Below are 23,112 nucleotides of genomic sequence, written 5' to 3' on the forward strand. Positions count from 1 at the left end.
TTCCGATGTTCCATTGGTTCCGCGCACTCTGGCCGTTGTAGTTTTCCACAGGCAGTGTTGGAATTTCTATATTGTTTAATCTCAGACAAATAGCAAATTTGTATCTTGAATATGCTCCCGACAGCTTTCATCTAACTTGTTTGCACTAATTTCTGTTTTGTTACAATAAATCTCTCCTGAACAGATAACCGTCTAAACTCGTGGAAAATACTGAAATTAATCTACACGATTAAATGTATATTGAATGTATATTAAGCAGCTCCATTTGGCTAGGGCACAGATACCCGCTTCTTACACGACGAATATCTCCCAAAATATTTTCGGTGTCATTCCTGTGCACGGAGCATAAATCGTGCAATTCCAAAACGTAAACTCTCTTAATTCTCTAGTTTATACACACCATCACACAGATCTCTCAGTACCCCTGACACAGTGAGGACGGCTTTAATCTCTCTCCTATGACTCTCACATGATGAAGAATTCCGAGAGTAGCTCGAAACCCAGGGGATACACAGTGCACAGCCTTTATCCTCACAAAAGCAGCAGCCTCAGTGTCACTGCTGAAGAGGCAACAAGAGCCTTTCCTTTTTGGCGATTTTGAGGCTTTCAGTATGAGGGGGTACATGGCATCAGTCAGGTCTCCATTTTCGTGGATGAAGAGGGATGAAAGCCAAAATGATGAGAAAAGTTTTCTAATACCAAAGGTGAGGAATAGTACATATTCATGTTTACACCTTCTTTCAGATCTTAGTGAACCAGAAAGTTCTCTAGGGGAAAACTAGTTGAGTACAGCAAAAGGCATTGGTATCGTGAAATATTTAAAAATCTTTGAAAAAAAGATCGAAAGTAAATCAAAGTACAGAGGATCTGTACATATAGAACAGATGGCCAGCTGGTCATACATAGGTTGAAAGATAATAAGATGACCATGTAGAAATATATAGAATTGTTGATATTATTTGGTTAAATAAATAGTTATGGTTTAAGACTAGGAATCCATGTGATCTGTTTCTTTCAAAATAACGATAAAGCAGCAGCAGCCTGACTATTGGAGTATAGAGACTGCAAAGTGATTCTTTCTAATTGACAGAGCTGAGCCAATAGAATTTCTCATGTTGGACAGATTACAGTATTTCAAGTAGGGATGTGTATACTGTAAACGTCAGCGTGCGTAGGATGCAAAGGAACAGGTAAAGGTGAATTCCATGCTGAAAAGAAAAGAGACACATAATAGTGTCTGTGGAGCCTTCTTCAAGTGTGAGGGAGAGAGGGAAACCAGCAGTTAATGAAGCATGGGAGAACAAAAGACAGGGGGGTTGAGAGGAGGCGTCCCACAACTCTAACGGTCAAGATCATACTGATCTCTCTGTCTGCATCCTCGGAGAGGGGTTTCAGAACTCCTATTACAGAAAGACATCCAAAACAAAATCATCCTGAAACTAGTATCACACCTCCCTCTTCCCTTAACGGCAGACTTGTCTCCTTCAAATCCTTGCTAATCATTTGTAGGTTTTGACGGCACACCTCTCTTCCAGTTCTCCCAGAGTGTTGATACTCCTTCTCCCCTGCCCCCCGCCCCCTCACATCTACCCTCTCTTGTGTTTTCCCATGCTTCACTGGGAGAACTTCACTGCCAGTTTCCCTCTTTCCCTCACTCCTGAACGAGATCACAGTATTTCTTGATGTCAGTGATAGTCTGGGATAACTGGGAACCCAGAGGCCCTTGAATAATCTTCTCAACATAGTTAAACTCTTTCAAGTGTTTTAGTTAAGTGTTTTTTCCTTCTTAAAGGGAGATGGAGATAAGGAGCCGTTGGGCGCTAATGCATACACAGACCCTGGAGAGAGCTATGAAGGACGGATGCAAGACCAGCAATCAACATCCACCCACTCTGACACAGAGGGACAAACAGAAGCCAGGGCCTCTCTGTTCTCCAGGCTGATCGAGAGAGCAGGACTTGGGAGTCGAGGCAGACCCAAGAAGCCAGCACTGTTGGACAAGACAACATTGGAATCACAGGACTTTGTTTTCTTTGGGCCTCCACAGGATCACAAACATAGCAGCCTGACCAGCCGCTGCCTGAAATACCTCCTGTTTTCCAGCAACTTCATCTTCACCCTGTTGGGCTTGTTGGCTCTGGCCATTGGCCTCTGGGGACTGGTAGACAAGGAGTCTTTTTCCCAGGAAAAGATTGGGCATATTGGAACTGACCCCATGTTAATCTTTGTGACCCTGGGGCTGGTTCTCTCACTGCTGTGCCTCACAGGCTGTGTGGGCGCCCTGAGAGAAAACCAGTGCCTACTCAGAACCTTCTCTGTGGGAGTGCTAGTCCTTGTGACATTGCAGGTGCTGTCCAGTATTGTGGCGTACATGCTTCGCAACCAGATTGAGGGATACCTGCGCAGTGGCATGCTGACCGCCCTGGGACGCTATCAGGATGACCTGGATCTGAGGTTCATCATGGATGAAATCCAGATAGGACTGCAGTGCTGTGGGGCAGATAGCTACCGTGACTGGGAACTGAACATGTGAGTGCATTCACAGCTACAGCTTTCCTTCACAACACAGCTGCACCTCGGGGCTGTAGGAGAAGAATTACAAGCCCTTAAATTTGTACGTTTAGAAAAAAAATAATGAGTGCTTTTCTCTTCCTATAGAAGGGTTCAAAGTGTATAAAACTCAATGCAATTTTTTGTAAAGAACAAGTACCAGCATACTTAAGCAATTCCGACACCCATTGTTAAAAAAAACTGAAAAAAGACAGTATTAGTATACCATAACATCTCTTTAACATATGTTGTTACATCAATGATTATTTATAGTCTTGTTAAAAATGTTATGAATGGATGTCAATTTAGCCCATATTGTGCAACAGAACAAAATTCCTCAGGATCTACATGTTCTTCTAGAGTTTGCTCCAGTGAAGCCCTTGACTACATCATTGAATCAATTGGTTTCTAAACTGATCAAAATGCCCACTCAATGCCCTGATTCCATGTTCACAAGCTATTGTTTCCATGGCTGAACATTGATGCAGGAGCAGGCATTACAACTCATAGTGTACGGTGTACCGCTCTCCATAGCAATGACATTTGTTGTGACCTGTCTCCATTTCTCACCTTGCCAGGTACTTTAACTGCTCTGCCCCAGGTGTCCAGGCTTGTGGAGTGCCCGCCTCCTGCTGTATCGACCCGCTGGAGAATGGCACAGTGTGGAACTCACAGTGCGGTCTTGGAGCCCAGCTGCTCGATGAGTTCTCCGCTCAAAGCGTGATCTACCTGGGTGGCTGTCTGGGTGGCATCTCACGCTGGATCAGGCAACACACGGGCATCACTGGCATGGTGGGCATTGTTCTTCTAGGGGTGCAAATCCTGAGCCTGTTCATTGCCATGCATTTGGTGGATGATATTCAGAAGAGCAAAACATACTTACAAGCCAGCATGTGATTACCTTAGCTGCCATCCACTAGAAACACAATAAATAGAATAAAAGAATTCTCTTTGTCAGATATGCTGCATGGGTTATGAAGTCTCTGCACAAATTCTCTGTGTATTCTGTTGGTGGAAATGTCATTTTATTTTCTCTACAATCTAAAGGACTAGAATTTTAATGTAATTTATAATAAACCTTTGTTTAACAAGATTGATGAAGACTGATGAACTGAGAACACATTGGTATTTATAATGACAATATGCAGAGTACCCATTTATACAAGAAGGTTGTATTGGAGCAATGTCAGTGAAGCACAGTAGTGTTACCATCCTGTAGACTGATCTTGTTATACCCCAGAAGCTGAAGAATAGTGCTATGGGAAACATCTATGAAAACCAGTTTGCTACTATACAGTAAGTAGTGTTGCTGAGCCAGTAGGTGGCACTTTTATCTGTGAACCAGAATTTCCCATCTACTGCTCCAGTATGGTGAAGAGAGAGAGTCTTTATTATCCTCAATTTGTTTTACAGCAGCAGAAATATAAAGAAAAACAAAAAAAAATTCACATACAGTACATGTACAAGAATCATCTGTTAAACAGGGTTAAGGCCACAGGTATAAATGAGAAGTTAAATCTGTTTGTTTTTAGATTGGAAAATCTGTATCTGTGCTCTGAGAGGAGTGTAATTTAACTTTGTTAAGTAAAGGGTGTGAAGAGTCCTCTAGGATGGGATATGTTTTATGCAAGACTTGTGACTGACATGGAATAGTGCAGAATGATCAGCACATCAACATATTTGTGACATTGATTGACAATGTTCTCCAATTTGTTCTTACACCTCAGACTCAGATTCCCAAACCAGCAGATCAGTGCAAACGTTAAAACAGTTTCAATAAAAGACTGCTTAAACATGATCAGCAACAAATTATCAATCTTAAATTGTTTAAGATTCCTTAAGAAAAAGAGAATCTGTTGCCCAGTTTTGAAAATAGAAGAGACATTTGCCTCAAACTTTAACATGCAGCCTAGAAAAGTCCCTAAATACTTATATTTATTCTTATATTTATTCACCATTTCCTCTGGGAAATTATTGCAGGTTTGAGTTAGGGTCTGAGGTTCTGAAATCAAGATGAAAGGTTACACTGTGCCATCCTTCAGATGAGGTCCTGTCTACTTGGTCATTACAAATCTCATGGCACTGTTTATAAGAGTGTAGAATTTGGTCCTGAAGTTCTGGCTGAATGTCACTGTGAGTTTGCACAATCTGGCCTTCCAAACATTTTCCTGGCTCAAACGGTGATAGTTTTTCACTTCTTCACCGGTAGGTTGCAGAGTGGCTGCTGTGTGTCACTCAGGTGGGTGCTGCACTTCAGCGTTGAATGAAATGGAATTCTTCCCAAAGGTAAAACACATTGGGAACATTTGGGAAGAAAAGACAAACATAAATGCAATTACACATTATAAATACGGGATGCAACAGCTGTGACTCTCCTGGGAGATAAAATTCCTAACTATAGTTTTTATGGGGTTCTTTTTATTTGTTACTATTTTATTGATTATTTGCTGTACTAGCCTTTCTTGATGGCCATTATGCGTACTGTGCATTATAAATATTTAAATATATATTTATTCAAAGGACTATCTTAACAGTGGAGGTGCTATATGTAAACCCAGGAAGAATGTTTTCAGAAAGCTATACCATGACTGACACTTGAAGATGTTACTTTCATGGGTTTTTTATGCACAGTAGCCTCAGCTATTGCAAATACATAGTATGAGGGAGGAAAAACATTTGTTTTAAAAATCATTGAGAATTACCAGTGTACTCCTAGAACTGACTGTGCAAAAATATTTCTTTTGAGCAGTAGTTTATGCCCATTCTTCTGTGTGGAACAAGAATTAACAAAAGCAAATAGCAAGAGAGATATTGTGGCAAAAGTTGTAATGTTGAACTCTGTCTAAAGGACACTGAAATAAACACATGCAAGATGCAGAAAGTTTATTTTTCCTGTTTTTTTCAAGCTTTATTTTGATTTGATCCTGTAGAGAGGACATTCATTCACTTTGGTTTCTGATGACATGGGAGCACTGCCTTTGCTGAATAACAGTGGTTCATATTGATGGATCACTCCTGATATCACCCACAATGCACTGCAGCAGAAGGTGTAGTCTCTTTTCTCAGTGACAAGAAAATGACCAATTCCCCATTCAGCCACACCAACTACTGCAGATTGTTAGCACTGGTATCAGTATACAAACTGATCTCAGGTTGGTACTCAGCGGCTTGAACCCACACATTAGAATAAGAAAAGAGAAAAAAAGAACTGAAAATGAAAAGGTAAAGTTAGATGGAAAAAAGGAGAGCCATAAAAATAGAATCAAATGGAGAATAAAGTTCAAACAGTATAAGAAAAATAAAGCGTAGATGAAGACAGTGCAAACTGGTGCCATAATGTTGCATAGCTCTGTTATATTCAAGCCCCAAATTGCTAATTTAGCTTGAGTTCAGCCAAACGTAAAATGGCCTTGCAATGCATGCTTCAATATATAATATGTAATATATAAATATGTAAAGGGATGATGCATGGTAGAGAAAACTGAATTTATTAACAGTGAAAATAATATAGTGAAACAAAAAATTAAAGAAAGTGACATGCAAAGGTAAATACCTGAGATGCAATAGAAGGGACGAGAGAAAGATTTTAACAAAGACGCACACTACAACATAATACACATACATGGGACATATAAAAATAATGATCAGGCAGAGGTATAGGGACTGAGGTGCACCTGAGCATTCAACACAATGATGCCAGGCAAATAGAAATGAAATGAAAGGTCAAAGTGAAAACAATGCAAAACAGGGATAGGTGCAATTTAGAGGGAAGCATGCCAGAAGCTACACATTAATAATCAATGTGATGACACGGGTATAAACATGCAATGACAATGACGTCGTGAAGCTACCTGAATACTGAAACACACGGGTGACAGGAAGACAGCTAAGATGATTACAGAAGATGATAACATACAGAAGAAATGTGCAATGGGGCACGAAGATGGAACACCATAAAAGAAAGGGAGCATGCCAAAAGAATGAAATGAAGGGAAATGAAAACAGAATCGAATGGCCACTAAGGGGAAGGTGAGGGTGAGAAGAGAAAACACATTACAAGACAGCACAAAACTGTACCTAGAACTCAGTGCCGTTCAAAATCAATTAAAAAACGGAACTGAGAATAAAAAACCACAAAACCTATAGCTATAATACAGTAACTGTTATTAGCAGCTTCAGAAAATGTTAAGAAATAACCCACTGCTACACAGGCAGAGGATCTCAGCCGTTGTCAATATTACCCGGCTGGAGTGTGGACTTGTACCTGTGAGCGATGGTCTGTACGGTATGTTTGTCCGTGTGTAAACGTGCCCAGCTACGCACCAGGATGGCCCAGGACGTTAACAAAATGATGTCCCTCAGGTACTAGTCTTCCATACATCACGTATCGCCTTCACACTTTATTTTAGACTTGCGGAAGTGTCACATATCTGTTGATACCAGTGCTGCCCCCATTTTTTACAGGATAAATGATTAAAGACGGCAAAAAGGAGAGAGAAAAAAACTACGAGGGCGCATCAAACAACATTGCGTGTGTACAAAATAATGGCGCTAGGTTTGCAATGAAAGCTTCAGTGAAAAAAAAAGAAACAAAAAGCCTTAATCCCTGAGTGTGTCCATATTTAGAAAATAAAATTAATAAAGAATAATAAAACAAACGAGTTACAAATAAATACAAAAGATAGAAACAGAAACAGAAAAGGGAATTAACAGAAAGGTGAAGAGGAGGTGAAAGAGGATGAGTTCGGTACGGTGTGACGTGATGGGATCCTGCTCCGGTTGTGGAAAAGTTAACCAGCGCGGCGGGGATATCGGCGGTGTCTCAGTGAAAATTACGCTAGACGACAATCAGCGAAATGTCCCACCTCTACAGGGCTCAGATCTTTTTCTTTTGCTAGTTTGGGTGGGTTTTCAGGGTGTCGTCGAAAACACAGAGCGCATGAAACGACCGCGAAACGTTTCATGGGTTTTCTCGCTTGTTTTCTCACAAGAGGCTGCTTCGCTTGCGTAAGTTTCACGTTGTGTTCCCAAGAAGAAAAAGGAGATAGGAAAAGGGCAGGAGATGAGAAGAGACCAAAAGCGCGGGTTAGAGTGACAGAGGACAGACAGGAGAGAGATGCTGGCTGAAAGTCCCTAGGAAGACGAGAGCAGAAGCAAGTGAGAGTGTGGGATCGTTGTCGGCAGGCAGACGATAATGAGAGTGTCTACAACCATGAGCAGAAACGCATACGAATTTTGGCGACAAGAAGTAGGCAAGAAGGGGAGAAAAAAAAACAGAACAAGAAGAGGAGGAAAGTCCTTAGGATAGTAGAATTTTTTTGCAAGTATTTTTTTCCATTTTCCCATTTTTTTGTTCATTTTTTGTTCCGTATGATAGCTGTTCCTGTCGGGTCCCAGGAGGGACGAGGTGGGGGCGGCGAAGATCAAGGGTGCGAAAGGAGAAATGCACAAAGGGCTGTGGGCCGTCCAAGAGGTCTCAGATGATGCCGTACTGTGCCAGTTCGTGGAGTTCCAGGTGACTGAAGGCCTCCCAGGGGCAGATGACAGTGATGTCTGCAAAGCAAACCAACAGCTGTCAGGGAAACATGCAGGTCTTTTCTTGACCTTCCAACCTAGGAAGTGTGGCTCAATGCAAGCTGAACATACTGTAGTGCACACTGGGTCTCTTAAGACGAGCCAAAACCAACGCCACATGGTTTCCAGTCACTGTTTGTAAATGGTGTTATACAACAATTACCCAACATCCAGGGTATTTGCTACCTGTAATCAGGACTGTCAATAGGTGATTAAAAAGTGGAGGTAAAAGGGAGTCTTGCTATTGGTACGTAGTGCATTTACAATATGTTGTTACATTAATGGCCGGTGAGGTGGCTCTGTGCCTGTGACTGGAAGGTTGCTGGTTTGTATCCTGTGGCCGGCAGAGGAATCCTACTCCATTGGGCCCCTGAGCAAAGCCCTTAACCCCAACTGCTGCAGGGGCGCAGTATAAATGCCTGACCCTGCGCTCTGACCCCAAGCTTCTCTCCTTGATTGTGTGTCTCATGGAGAGCAAACTGGGGTATGCGAAAAGACAAATTCCTAGTACAAGAAATTGTATGTGTCCAATAAAGTGATCTCATGTCATTCAAACTCACCTGTGCCCAAACCTTCCATTCCAGGAATATCATCTCCGAATCTGCAATCAGTGAAAGATAGTTAATGGGCAGAATTCCACAATTTCATTTAAATATTCAGGCTAATGTCAGTGAAGAACAGCATTAACAGCAACATGGTGTAGTTTGCTGTGAAGTAATTTTAAACTTTTAAAGATGCATATATACATTAGGAAGAGACAGAAACCAGATGTCGCAAGTAAAACACCTAACCTTTATTTTATTTTTATGATTTGATATCATTTAATTTCTCTCTTGGATGGAATTTTATGATCAGAAATAAGGAACTGATTTTGAATTGAAATATAAATGTCAGAATAGTGATTGCTAGTTAATTCTTACACATACATAATTACATATCTTATGTCTGAAAAACCCTGTTAGTTAAACATGTAAAATATAAATGTGCTGACAGTTTTGTAATGTAGACATTGCTTAATTACAAGTAGCAGTGGGAAGAGTGAAACAGGAATGACTTGTTACTCTGCTGTGTTGTAAAGTAGACATGTCTTTTGCCAATGGGCTGCTACAGCCATTGTAATGATTAACTCATGCAGAGATTAATTTCACATTGAAAAGTAACAAGAAGCAGAAAACACAAGGTTCTGGTTGTTTAGCCTCCTTCAGCTGTTTGGAAAGGGTGCAGGAGAACAAAAGAGGTAAAAATTGGCTTAGCAGGTGAGAAACAGTGCCCTGACAGAAGCAGATCTAGAGGAAGCAAAGTGTTTTCCTCTGCAGCCTGGATCCAGGTCGCCATTCAAACCCTGTTACAGAGTCATGTTGCATACCCATCCCAATTACCCCTTTGACAGCAATATATATGACAGAAAGACAAATAGTGCTATGTGCAGGAGAGCCACAACCCCTCGCAGTAAGTAATGGGTGGGCACAAGGCAGCGTAGACCATGGACAGGATGCCAGTCCATCACAAGGCAGACACATACACAACCACAGATGTGCACACACTCACACCAGGGCCAGTGTTCCCGGATGTGCAGGAGGAAGCCCATGCAAACATGGGGCGAGCAAACAAATTCCACACACACAGCACCCCAGGTTCTGGAATTGAACCCTGATCCCCAGAGCTGCAAGGCAACAATGCAAACCAGTGTGCCACTCAGAACTGTTTTAAATATGTCAATTCGATTTTCTTAGCTTGAGTCCTTTACCTATCTTTAGGTCTTTCTTAGCCGTCTTTCAAGTCATATGCATCTCGTTGGCACGTGCTGTCTGTGTTTAGCATGGAAGGATCATACTTCTTAATTTCATATAAAGGAAGTCATCTTGAATGGACCCATGTAGAGTCCTTTAAGTACTTACCCCTGGATTCCTTTCTTTGGTGGCTTGCTTTTGAACTGACGAGTCTGCCTCTGCTTGAATTTGGGGGGTCCCTTGCGTGGTGTAGCTGGGCCGCCACTCACCCGTGTGGCGGACTTGATCTCTGGCTTGGGGGGCTCGAGGTTCATTGTGGGGGCTGGGAGGGTGCCGTCAGATTGTCTTGGGGGCGCAGAGATCTGCGGTGCTCCTGTCGGAGCACCTGCAGTGGACCTAAGTGATGTTTTTTGAGCCGTGTTTGTGGTGTTTGATGTTCAGAACTGGGGAAAGAGAGAGACAGGCATAAAAAGATGACTGAGGTTACAACACTCTCAAAAGTCCTTACTATAAGAGAAGGAGAAATAATATTATATTCAAACACAATATTTGCGCGTTATTTTCATTTGAAGACCTAGTGGCTTCACAAACAGTATTTTAAAAGCTAAGATATGTCCCAGGATTAAAAAAATAATCAATTAAGAACGAGACAAAAATGACGGTACAGAAAATAAGAAAGTTATATCTCGTCTTACTGTTGAATATTGTAAAGCAGGGGTTTTGCTAATTGCCTGTCTCCTCTGAAATGTAGTCCTCCAGACACAAGATGTGAATTTAATCACCACTATTTGCAAATTAATTAGCCATCTTTAACCAGTATTTGTATTTTGTTTTCACCTTGAATTGACAATCCCATTACTGCAAATTGCAGATTACCATAATTCTTCCAACTGTGACGAGCATTATTTGATATTTAGAAATTAGATTAATAAACTTGCATTTATTTTATGTCCTGTAAATATATATTGTTATTATGCTATGAATGTCAGAGAATTTCTAGGTTTTGTAAATGTAGAAAGTACATAACTGACTCTCAGAATTATCAAATTGTTGGTTTCAGAATTGTTCTTCAGGGAAGATCATTCAGGAACCTATATTAACAGTTTCATACTTAGATACATCAGATTAATGGTATTTGGATCATTCTAATTGACCTGTGAAGTTCACGCTCACACATAATGCAGAAAACAGTGTTTTATAGATGGCAGCGGGGTCCTCTTTGTGTCATCTTACTTGACTCAGTACATCCACCATACTGAGCTCAGTGGAAAAATATTAATCCTCTTCCCAATAAAGGATTAAGAAGTTTATTTATAATAAGACATCCCTGGGTGTTGTTTGCTTCTTGGGGATTGGCTGTGTGGCTATCATAGCGATGACCCAATTTCTGTAATCTCCTCCAATGGAGTTGCTTGAATTAATTGCCTTCCCTTGACTTTGCCATTGAGCTGGGTTCATGCATAATCCTATTAGAACAAGGACAATCGGGAACACAAAGAAATAAAAACTAAGTATACTTCCTTTCCATTAACAAATATACCAAAATCTTTTAAACAGCAGCAGAAAAGAATATGCACTATCACTAAACTAACAATTATTTTTGTCTTTTGTATCATTTAACCCCCTTGATGTGTATTTATGGTCACATTTATATGCCCCTGGTGAAGGGGTGGTATTGGAATATTCAATAAGAAACAATTATTTATATTCCATTATAATATTTTAATAATACTTTCTGTCAAAGCAAATACATTTTGTTGCCTTTCAAGAAAACAAAATCATAAATGCAGTTTACTATCCTGTAATGTATGTGTGTATAGATTACAATATTACATGTATTCACCCGAGTGCTGCCTGTGTTTGTATTAAGGATTAAATGCATATGAGTTTGTATGTTTGTAACATTTAAGCAAATGTTATTAATAATGGAAAAATAGTATAGTAGTTGTAGAAGATTATTAAGATTATGCTTGTATTACAAAATTGAAGTGCTACTTGTTCCATGGGTATTATTCAGTGCTAAGGAATTAAGACTGGTTTAAAAAGTATTCATGTAAATTGCTTTTTTAAATTAATATTATGACAATTAAATTCAAACACTTATACTTAATCCAAAGAATCTCTTCATTTTCATTTACAGTGTCAAGCTCCTTGACCACCTTCACAATATTATACAAAATTGTTATATAAAACGATTGTACAATTGAAAACATTGTCAACCATTTCTGTTGTCAACATACCAATCTTCTCAGCTAAAGTTTGCTTTTATAGACCTTTCTTATACAGATGAGCAAGAATTTGAATGTTCAAAGCAGTAATAATATAATTAAAGACAAATTTGGCTTATCCACTCCTAGTTCAAGCACCTAGGGAAATCCTAATGCATTTCATTGTCTCTCTTCATTCCCTCATCCACCCAAAAAGCCTTCAGAACTGGTTCACTAAACTGACCATTAATTCCATTCTTCAGCATCACCTGTAACAACAGCTGCACACTCAAAAAAAAGGAAACTCTTTTTCTGAGATACAAATCTAAGCAAGATTATATGTCTACTGTGGAACCAAAAATACGAAGTAATAAGAAGGAAGAAGAAAACGCAGCAATTTTGGCACTTGTAGTTGTTACTGACTAAGGTCAGAAGGAGAAATGATGATTATTTAAAATAAAGCAATGCCAGTTCAGTTGCTACCACTATCTTTAGCAATATTTATAAACATGCATATTGTTGACAGCATAGCCCATTTGGAAAGCCTTACCTCAGATATATGCTAGATCTAGTTTCTGTTGTTGTGGTCTCTATGGTTCTGAGTGCTACACCCTCCCAGCTTTTATACCTGTTGTACATAAAATGTGCTGAAGTGTCAAAAATCTGTCTAAATCTCTTTAATCTCCAAAAGATGCTCTTCCTGCACAGCTGTTTACCTGGTAATCTGAGCGACACGTGCATTTCTCAATTCAATTTGCATCCTCGCACTATAGCCCGACAACACAATATTGTATCCTAATTTTAGGGCCTGTTTAGTTCAGATCTCCTTACACTGAGACAGTTTATCCCTGCATGTGGCTAAACAGATTATAGATGTCTGTTTCATTGTAGTTTAGGTGATCACTTTGATTTAATGAATTTGCTGCCTCTCCTGCTGTTCCTTTTTTCTTTGTTTTTATGTAAAGAACGTGCTAACCAATATGCAACGTGACAGATAAAACCAAGAGACCATTGGGGCTCCATTTAATATCAGGAACCCCTGGGAAATAACAGCTTGGGAATCTGCAAGCAGAAAACCAGTTTGAACAGAAGTTGGCATACATTCCAATAGGATTTTCACATATTTGCAGCCTAATATCATTTTACAGTGTTATCAGGATTGCCTTCAGTCAGAGCTATGATGGAGCTAAAAGTTTGTGGAGCTGGATTGTACATTTTTTAGTGGTTTTCAGCAGGATTGGAATAAAGGAATTGTTTGACTAGGGAAGGAGACAGAAGGAACAAACCAATTCTGTCTCATGTTCCTCAAGTATATATGTATATAGTCTGCAACCAGGAACATCTGTTTCTTTGACCGGGGGATTCTAAATATCTGCACACTGAATGCACAACCTGCATGCTTTACACAAAGAAATTACATACTGTACGCTGTGCAAGATATAACAAAACTCCTTGAAACTGCTTTTATGGACTTTTATTTGTGTTTAGCCCCACCCCTAAAGAAAATAATAAATTTATCATAATCCATTTCCTTGACAACCATAACTGTTTCAATGTTATCTCTCTTCCTGGATGACAAAAAAAACCCTCTTCCTCATACAGGCACATTAAATCTTGTGCAGAGAAAAAATGTAAATTCACTGCCAGAATTTGCTTAAAACATGAACATGCATTGTTTTCTCATATATACTGCATAACTATTACTGATTACCTGTAGGATTATATGGAAAGTGGAAAAAATCTCAGAACTATTAAAAGAAGGAAGTCTACATTATTACTAATAAATTTAAACTAATAAGTTTAAACATTTCACCCTAGAACCCTTCTCTTTACTCAAACCCACTAAATGCACACCCTTCAGTTTCCTAATTTCTCCAAAGAAACATGAACATTTTCATTCCAGCAGGATTTCACCAGCTTTTACGTGAGTATTTAGTCAACTGGTACCTGCTCTGCCTTACTGTGTACTCATGAGCTCCGTCTGTGTAAATAATCAGATGTGACCAAAACAATTCACAGCCTTGAAACACTTCAACAGTGAGAGTTTACATATTCCACGCATTTGATAAAAACCAACCTGCTCCACAGTAAGCCTATCCCAGTCAGTCCCATCTAGTTAATCTTCAATAAATCTCAATAAACAACCCAACCTGGATCACCTGAAATGTTTAAATATTATGTCGGGCACATATCAGGAGATGATAAATGGAAACTAGATGCACATTGTAGCATGCTGTTATCTTGACAAGGTTTTTAGTAATAAGCCAGTAAGGCTGCCGGTAATCTGAACTCAGTCCCAGAAAGTACTGCCTGAACTAGTGCTGCCATGTTATAAAGCATTTGGTGCGGAAGAAACACAATACGTTCTATCCCTTTAGACTTCTCCCATCACCCAACTGCATTTGCATCTTGGTGTCACTCTGAAATAGTCCATGTTTCAGGTCTTTGTATGATACATCCTAACCCTCTCTAGTGTTTTATCCCAGAGTCTCTTACCTACTGACTATCTGGGTGCAACCTTGTGCAAGGAAAAATGTTCACAGGCTGAATTTACTTAATCCCACTACGTTTTCTACCATGAGAGACAGAAAATACCCAAAGTAAAAAGCACGGTCTACTTCCATTGACCCCTAGGATTTCATGGAAAGTGGACCAAATTTTCTGAACTATGGAGACAGGCTATTTGGTTACAGATAAACTAAACACTTCATCACCTACAGTACCTCATCTCCTTACTCAAGCCAATTGAATGCAAATATTCAAGCACAGCCTCCTCTGTCACTTCCAAATGCCCCTACACTCATGCTTCCCAAGTGTACAGCTACCCAACTTCAGTTGCATCTGTCAGTCTCGTTCCGCCGGAGTCAGCTTTTTGTTCCCTTGCTCGACCCAGAGCCTTGGACTTACCGTCTAGGCGGCGGTGACCATTTGCCAGACAAAGGCGAGAGCCCAAACCAGCTCTCACTGGCCGCGGTTTGCTTCTCTAAGCTAGGGTTGCTCTGAGCATGGAGTCTGGCCTGCCTGCCTCTTATACCTGTGCTCGTAAGGAGATTAGAAATGAGCTGTTGATCCGCTGTCATCACAGCTGATACCAACAGCAGGGAGAGATGAGGCGGTGGGGGTGGGTGGGGGTCTAGAGCGCTGGCTGTAGCATGAAGGACACTGTCATCTTACTGGCCTCAGGGTTGGGTCTTAGACGTAGTGAAGCTGCTTTTCCACCATGGTTTGGAAAAATAAAACATTGAATACATTGCCCTAAAGACAAAGGGCTCAAATCACAGCCTGCTGTGTATTATTGGTACAGGAAAGAATAGGAAAGAGACCTGTCAGGTGTATTTGAGCTGTATATTTTTAACAAGATGTGTATTTCTGGATACAGAAATGTAGAGCTGTATTTTTACAGATTTTGACACTTTAGAGTTTGGAATTGCAGTATAATTTAAAATGTACAGTATCTGTTTATGCCAGATACTGTATCTTTCTTTAACACTCTGATAGACAGTGGAGAAGGCAAAAGTACACACTTCTTTTATTTTATGTGACATTCAGTTGATGGTGTAAAAGCGTGATGTACTGAGCTTTTATTCTTTCTTTGAGGTCTAATTGATGAATTTGATTTTTTAAAATTTAAGATAACACCTATTGTACTTTTGTCATTTTGTTTTCCAGTAATTGCAGATGAGAGTACAATTTTAGCTTCTCTACATATGATATTGATCAATTAATTGCTGCAGTGCATGGCTACTTTAAGCAAAATCAGTGAATAATACTTTAAAAGCTTAACATGTTTGTGGAAAATTTCTTGTATGTTTTTTTAGTGCTTTTACAACCCTTCTCTTTACTCAAACCCACTAAATGCACACCCTTCAGTTTCCTAATTTCTCCAAAGAAACATGAACATTTTCATTCCAGCAGGATTTCACCAGCTTTTACGTGAGTATTTAGTCAACTGGTACCTGCTCTGCCTTACTGTGTACTCATGAGCTCCGTCTGTGTAAATAATCAGATGTGACCAAAACAATTCACAGCCTTGAAACACTTCAACAGTGAGAGTTTACATATTCCACGCATTTGATAAAAACCAACCTGCTCCACAGTAAGCCTATCCCAGTCAGTCCCATCTAGTTAATCTTCAATAAATCTCAATAAACAACCCAACCTGGATCACCTGAAATGTTTAAATATTATGTCGGGCACATATCAGGAGATGATAAATGGAAGCTAGATGCACATTGTAGCATGCTGTTATCTTGACAAGGTTTTTAGTAATAAGCCAGTAAGGCTGCCGGTAATCTGAACTCAGTCCCAGAAAGTACTGCCTGAACTAGTGCTGCCATGTTATAAAGCATTTGGTGCGGAAGAAACACAATACGTTCTATCCCTTTAGACTTCTCCCATCACCCAACTGCATTTGCATCTTGGTGTCACTCTGAAATAGTCCATGTTTCAGGTCTTTGTATGATACATCCTAACCCTCTCTAGTGTTTTATCCCAGAGTCTCTTACCTACTGACTATCTGGGTGCAACCTTGTGCAAGGAAAAATGTTCACAGGCTGAATTTACTTAATCCCACTACGTTTTCTACCATGAGAGACAGAAAATACCCAAAGTAAAAAGCACGGTCTACTTCCATTGACCCCTAGGATTTCATGGAAAGTGGACCAAATTTTCTGAACTATGGAGACAGGCTATTTGGTTACAGATAAACTAAACACTTCATCACCTACAGTACCTCATCTCCTTACTCAAGCCAATTGAATGCAAATATTCAAGCACAGCCTCCTCTGTCACTTCCAAATGCCCCTACACTCATGCTTCCCAAGTGTACAGCTACCCAACTTCAGTTGCATCTGTCAGTCTCGTTCCGCCGGAGTCAGCTTTTTGTTCCCTTGCTCGACCCAGAGCCTTGGACTTACCGTCTAGGCGGCGGTGACCATTTGCCAGACAAAGGCGAGAGCCCAAACCAGCTCTCACTGGCCGCGGTTTGCTTCTCTAAGCTAGGGTTGCTCTGAGCATGGAGTCTGGCCTGCCTGCCTCTTATACCTGTGCTCGTAAGGAGATTAGAAATGAGCTGTTGATCCGCTGTCATCACAGCTGATACCAACAGCAGGGAGAGATGAGGCGGTGGGGGTGGGTGGGGGTCTAGAGCGCTGGCTGTAGCATGAAGGACACTGTCATCTTACTGGCCTCAGGGTTGGGTCTTAGACGTAGTGAAGCTGCTTTTCCACCATGGTTTGGAAAAATAAAACATTGAATACATTGCCCTAAAGACAAAGGGCTCAAATCACAGCCTGCTGTGTATTATTGGTACAGGAAAGAATAGGAAAGAGACCTGTCAGGTGTATTTGAGCTGTATATTTTTAACAAGATGTGTATTTCTGGAGACAGAAATGTAGAGCTGTATTTTTACAGATTTTGACACTTTAGAGTTTGGAATTGCAGTATAATTTAAAATGTACAGTATCTGTTTATGCCAGATACTGTATCTTTCTTTAACACTCTGATAGACAGTGGAGAAGGCAAAAGTACACACTTCTTTTATTTTATGTGACATTCAGTTGATGGTGTAAAAGCGTGATGTACTGAGCTTTTATTCTTTCTTTGAGGTCTAATTGATGGATTTGATTTTTTAAAATTTAAGATAACACCTATTGTACTTTTGTCATTTTGTTTTCCAGTAATTGCAGATGAGAGTACAATTTTAGCTTCTCTACATATGATATTGATCAATTAATTGCTGCAGTGCATGGCTACTTTAAGCAAAATCAGTGAATAATACTTTAAAAGCTTAACATGTTTGTGGAAAATTTCTTGTATGTTTTTTTAGTGCTTTTACACCCCAAAAAATATATATTTGAGCTTAGTCTTAAAATTGTATAACTGATAAAAATTGTATTCGTTTATTAGTATATTAAGTCAAAGTCATATATTTCGATTGCATTTCTTTAGCCTCTTATAATTTTGTAACATGAAATTAAATTGGACACATCAAGAGAAGCGTTCTGTCAGGTTAAGATTTCCACAATCCCCCTCCAAAAATTTGCCCCACGTATAGGAAAAAATGGGTAAAAAAAACAGATTTTTTTCTGTAAAGATTAATGGTTCTCTTTTGTAAGGTCAAACCATATTAAGAGATGGTAACACCAAAACATCTGAATTAATGTTATATATCACATTTTGGCAGAGGTAATCCCCCTCTCCCCCCCTGCCCCCCCACGTTTGAAAACGTAGACGTTTCTGTGCAAAACTTCCTGGGTTTCATTGGTTGCAAGAACTTTCTGGAAAACTCTAGTGTTATGTGAACAGGTGTAGAAACTATTAAGAACTATTATGTAATGAAGACCTTCTGCGAATGTATTAGGAACCTCTTTCTATTCTGTCCTAATAATGATGAACTAGAAACTGCGCTCCTCAGCAGTCCAGAAGATTGAATTAATTAGTCTTGCCAGGTAATCTTTCACGAGACGTGTATGTAAACCTCCATTCAAGTGAAGGATTACACCCTGTGATAATCTTGCCATCACTGAGATGTACTATAATAAATGTCTTAGCCTAATCAGAAAAAAAATGATTAGTCCTAAAGTACCAATTCTATTTATTTTCCAATTAGTCTGGTCTGTGTAATTACATTTTGAGAGGCTGTGACCTGGATTATTTTGGTTCATTTACTAATCTGGTCATCTGCATCTGTCCATGGTAACAAAATGAACCCCTGGCATGTCAACAGCCAACTAATTTATAAATAAACTTTGCATCAGCTAAGCGATGCAGTAATGTTGCGCAACCTGTGGAAATCAAGCAGAAATGTTTTGAACTGTCTTCAATTGGACATTTGCTTTGATTGTCTTTAACAAATATTGGGCCAGATTCATGAATGTTGGCATCTTGTTATGCTGATGTTTTTGTTTAGTAAGAAAATTACACAGCCTAAATTAGTCCTACAAATACTACAGGGTGCTAATTTAAGAGATCCTAGATTAAGTCTAAATGTTTCTTTTGGATTTTTTAAACATTAGTTGTTTGTCCTTGTATTATAAATGTATTATTGATATGTATAATTATTTCATTTGAGAAAAAAAGTGAAAACAATTCAACTTATTATATGTAAATAAGTGTTCTAAAAACAAATACACTTCTGAATTTTGAGGTAAATGTGATATTGGCTATCTGTACTATTTTACACTCAAATTAAGATTACATAGCACTCATCCAATGCCTTGCACTGAAATAATGGAACCAAAAATGCCCTCTTTTTCAGTTTCTTTTACAAAGTAACCATATTCAGGCAGATACAACCTTCTTTATGTAGGGTAATTCATTACAACACTAAGTGTAATGAAAAAGATTACTGTTATTGCTCTTTGGGGTATATAGGACAGTTTCTTATTTCTTCCCTACAATTTGTTTTTATCTTAACATTACATGACCCGTATGTTTTCTGGAATTAATTGAATTACTTATGACGCATATGACTTTGTTCTGTGCAATACTAATACAAATACAGTATATCTTTTTAATTTTATTAACATGTTACATTTACCGATCCTTAACCTCTTCTGTTCATTCCTATTTCATCACAGACATGAAGAAATCTGGAGGTCACCGCCTCGATACGGCTGTGGAATCAACAGCCCCTGTTAGTTGCCCCAGGCTACTGGGGGCTGGAGTTAGCCATTTCTGCTAGTGCTTTCAGGGCAGATGTCAGAAGGTCTCAATCAATAACTGCACTCAATTACAGGGGATAAATCCATTCACACAAACTGAGATGGATTAGTGAAGAACAAGCCAGACTGCCAATGATTGCACTACAGATGGGTAGACTGGATGAGAAAATTCCCCCCAGGGCAGCAGATAGATTTTAATGCTTGGAGCTAATGTTTTCGTAAAATGCATTTCTTCCAGAGAAAGAATACTAGGATATGGGTGACATATAGAGCACCCAGTGAACACCCATCTAATCATGGGGGAGAACATGCAGGCACCTTACAGAAACACACCCCAAATCCAGGACCCAAGAGCTCACTGCCACACCAACCTCAGCCAGGTCGTGTTACAGGTAATTGAAAAATTAAATCCTGAAAAGGAAGAAACGAATGTTGTAGGTAACATGTTAGGCAATAGCGGCAGGATATCTTCAACAAAACTCTAGTCATGTAGTGTTTCTGATCGGATACAACTAAATAAGACCCCCACGGTACCTTGAACTTTAACTTCACTGAGCTTGGAGCAAATGGATCATTCCCCCTGTCAGCAGGTGATGATCGAAACTAGAAAAACCTCTCAAAAACTGCATAAAGGCAGCCCATTACATCACTGGCCTGCAGTGATTAACAGACAGATAACAGGGAGGACTCAGCACACGTGCAAGGCAGAGAGACACAGTGACACGTGAATCCTTATACTGCTTTCACCTTGCTGAGCTCATTCTCCTTCTGAATACTGTCAAGCGTTCGCTAAGGTCAGTTTGAATACAGTAAAACATCTGACCTAAGTTTAGGTTGTTGATTTTGCATGGGACAAGAACCAGAAAAACATAAGGCAACAGATACACGGACCCATTCATTTTGTGTTGTCATCTCAGCTGCTCTCCACTGCTTAGTAGGCAAAGAAGCTCTTCTGCGGTATTCTTCAACATTGCAACTTGCTTTTGAACAGCCTTTTCAGTGTTTGTTTTTAGTAGCTATTTATGCAATGTTCTTAATTGCACAATATAGAAAGGGAAAGGACAAGCTTCTAAAATCATGTTCTGCAGGACACAACCCAGCAATGTCTTGAATAGAGTTGAATATTTGCTGTCATTAGGAATGAGCTACATTTAGTGGATGTGTTACTTTACTGCCAAATATGGGAAACCACTAAGAATATCTTGTCAGGCTTCTTTTCGGGTTACCTGAATATGTCAAGAAATTGAATTAAAGAAAAACATGTAACTATTTTTTATAGAAAGTGTACCATAGCTCTTTCAATAACCTAAATATAAATATATTCAGTATTACTGTGTGCTTATAGAATATATAAAACTACTTAATGCAGAGCTACAGTATGTAACATATAAGAAGGTATGGTCATGTCAGAAATCTGCAGCAACAACAGAAGTTTTATAAGTCTAAAAAAGATCATACAAAATTCACTCAAAACTTGAAACAAGTTAATCTGAATTCTGTAAAAATTGCCTTTTTTTTAAACTTGTGAAGGCACGAGAGACAATCTCTTCTGTCTCTGCAATCACACTTAAGGCAGCTTCTTCAACCGGTCACTAAAGGCCTGCCTCATCTTTAATTCCAGTCACCTAGATCAGATAAGAAGTGAGTCGTGTGATGCAAATAACACCTAATCACTGCTGATATTATGACGCTGGCTTTCATTTTCCATGCTGACTCACCACAGTTTCTGCCAGGGTCACCACCATCAGGGTCACAATGAAGGAGCGCCGTCTTTTCAAAGGGAGCACATCATCACTGATCTGCTCCTTCAACGCTGTCTGCCTTTGTGGGATAATTCAGGCTCAGTTTAGTTGATAAACATTTCTAAGAGCAGGGGTTTCAAACTATTTATATAGTGATAGCACATCGCTCATTTCTCTTTTCTTAATTCATGCAATTATTTCCTTATGTAAGATTTCATTTTAATGTACAGGTGACAGTTTAAAATAAGCTGTTGGCGAACCACACAATTTCTGCAAGACTGTGGAACTTGGACAGTCGTGTAAAATTCACCCAGTGAATTAGGCAATTGGACCAATAAAAAAGCTGAAATTTTGGCTTGGACAAAAACTGAAAGACACAGCAGCCCCAAGAAACAGATTTACACACTATTTTAGAACATTGGAAATTGGATTTTTTCAACATTACGTTGATCTCCCTCTGTCCAATGACGGTCCCAATGCCTAGAAGAGGAGGTTGCACTTTAAATTGCCCTAAGCTTCCCAGTCCATGGGTTCTAAACCTTTACTGCAACTTGCATCCCTCTGGTTCTCAGAATCTGTTCTCGCTCCCCTCATTAATAACACTGAAGTAGGAGGTCAGTTCTTTAAACTTAAGATATACAGAATCTTAACTACTGAATTAAAGAGAGATAATTATATATTTATTTTAATTGTAAAATAAAAAATATATAGGAAAAATAACACTTTACCTTAAAATACTGTACCTAGGTTTGATTAAAAACACAGTAGTTGTGCTTATACACCTGTGCTTAATTTGTGTTTATAATGATTCACCTTCTAAAAACATCTGGCCTGTCTCACACCCCCAAGGGGAGTGTGCACTCCAGGTTAAGAACCACTGCTCTAGTCTATACAGCCATAATCAGATTGAAACTCAGTGTCTATTATCTTAACTCATTGCCAGAACCAGACTGAATAGTTTATGAATGCATTTGTATTTTGTGCTTTTCCATTCAACATAGAATACACTTTACCCCCTTTCGTTAAAGGAATGCAAAACTGACAAGGTTATCAAATCTTAACAAGATCTCTCAATCATGGCATACTGTTGATTTAATACTAGATGGACTGCTCCTATAAGATGGCACAATGGCTTAGTGGGTGACAACACTGCTTTGCAGCTCCAGTAGCCTGGGCTTGATTCTGGTCAGGTGTTTTTACCTGTATGGAGTCCTAAGGTTTTCCCTGTATCTGTGTGGGTTTATTGTTTGGTGTTCTGATTTCCTGGTTTCCTCTTGAAAGCATGCTGGGTACAGTAGCTTATTTACATTGTCCATTGCAGTTGGAAAAAAAGCTGGACACTCCACTGCTTTTCTCCACCCTGTCAGGAGTAGATATTTGTGAACTATAGGAGGGAATGACACAAAGTAAGATAAGATAAGATCACTTTATCGGCCATATACAATTTCTTGTATTAGGAATTATCTTTTCGCATACCCCAACTTGCTCTCCATGAGACACAGAGACAGGGGGGTCAGAGATCACAGGGTCAGCCATTTATAAAGTGCCCCTGGAGCAGTTGGGGTTAAGGGCCCAACGGAGTAGGATTCCTCTTCTGGCCGCGGGATACAAACCGGCAACCTTCCAGCCACAGGTGCAGATCCTT

General features: G+C 39.5%; 2 protein-coding genes across 2 annotated transcripts; one reads left to right on the plus strand and one right to left on the minus strand.

Moving 5' to 3' along the window:
- The first annotated feature begins 39 nt into the window (after window positions 1-39).
- Window positions 40-5,431, plus strand: tspan10 (tetraspanin 10). The gene is made up of 3 exons (XM_088599917.1): window positions 40-704; window positions 1,793-2,529; window positions 3,129-5,431. The coding sequence occupies exons 1-3, from the start codon at window positions 612-614 to the stop codon at window positions 3,445-3,447; spliced, it is 1,149 nt and encodes a 382-aa protein (XP_088456043.1). The 5' UTR covers window positions 40-611; the 3' UTR covers window positions 3,448-5,431.
- A 1-nt stretch (window position 5,432) lies between these two features.
- On the minus strand, window positions 5,433-15,117 carry pde6gb (phosphodiesterase 6G, cGMP-specific, rod, gamma, paralog b). The gene is made up of 4 exons (XM_088599919.1): window positions 14,969-15,117; window positions 10,023-10,297; window positions 8,685-8,725; window positions 5,433-8,103 (listed from the first exon to the last, which is right to left on the minus strand). Exons 2-4 carry the CDS (start codon window positions 10,166-10,168, stop codon window positions 8,027-8,029), a joined length of 264 nt encoding a protein of 87 aa, XP_088456045.1. The 5' UTR covers window positions 10,169-10,297; window positions 14,969-15,117; the 3' UTR covers window positions 5,433-8,026.
- Window positions 15,118-23,112: the final 7,995 nt, after the last annotated feature.

This window comes from Lepisosteus platostomus, chromosome 11 (assembly GCF_059453375.1).
Source record: "Lepisosteus platostomus isolate fLepPlt1 chromosome 11, fLepPlt1.hap1, whole genome shotgun sequence".
Lineage (NCBI taxonomy): Eukaryota > Metazoa > Chordata > Actinopteri > Semionotiformes > Lepisosteidae > Lepisosteus > Lepisosteus platostomus.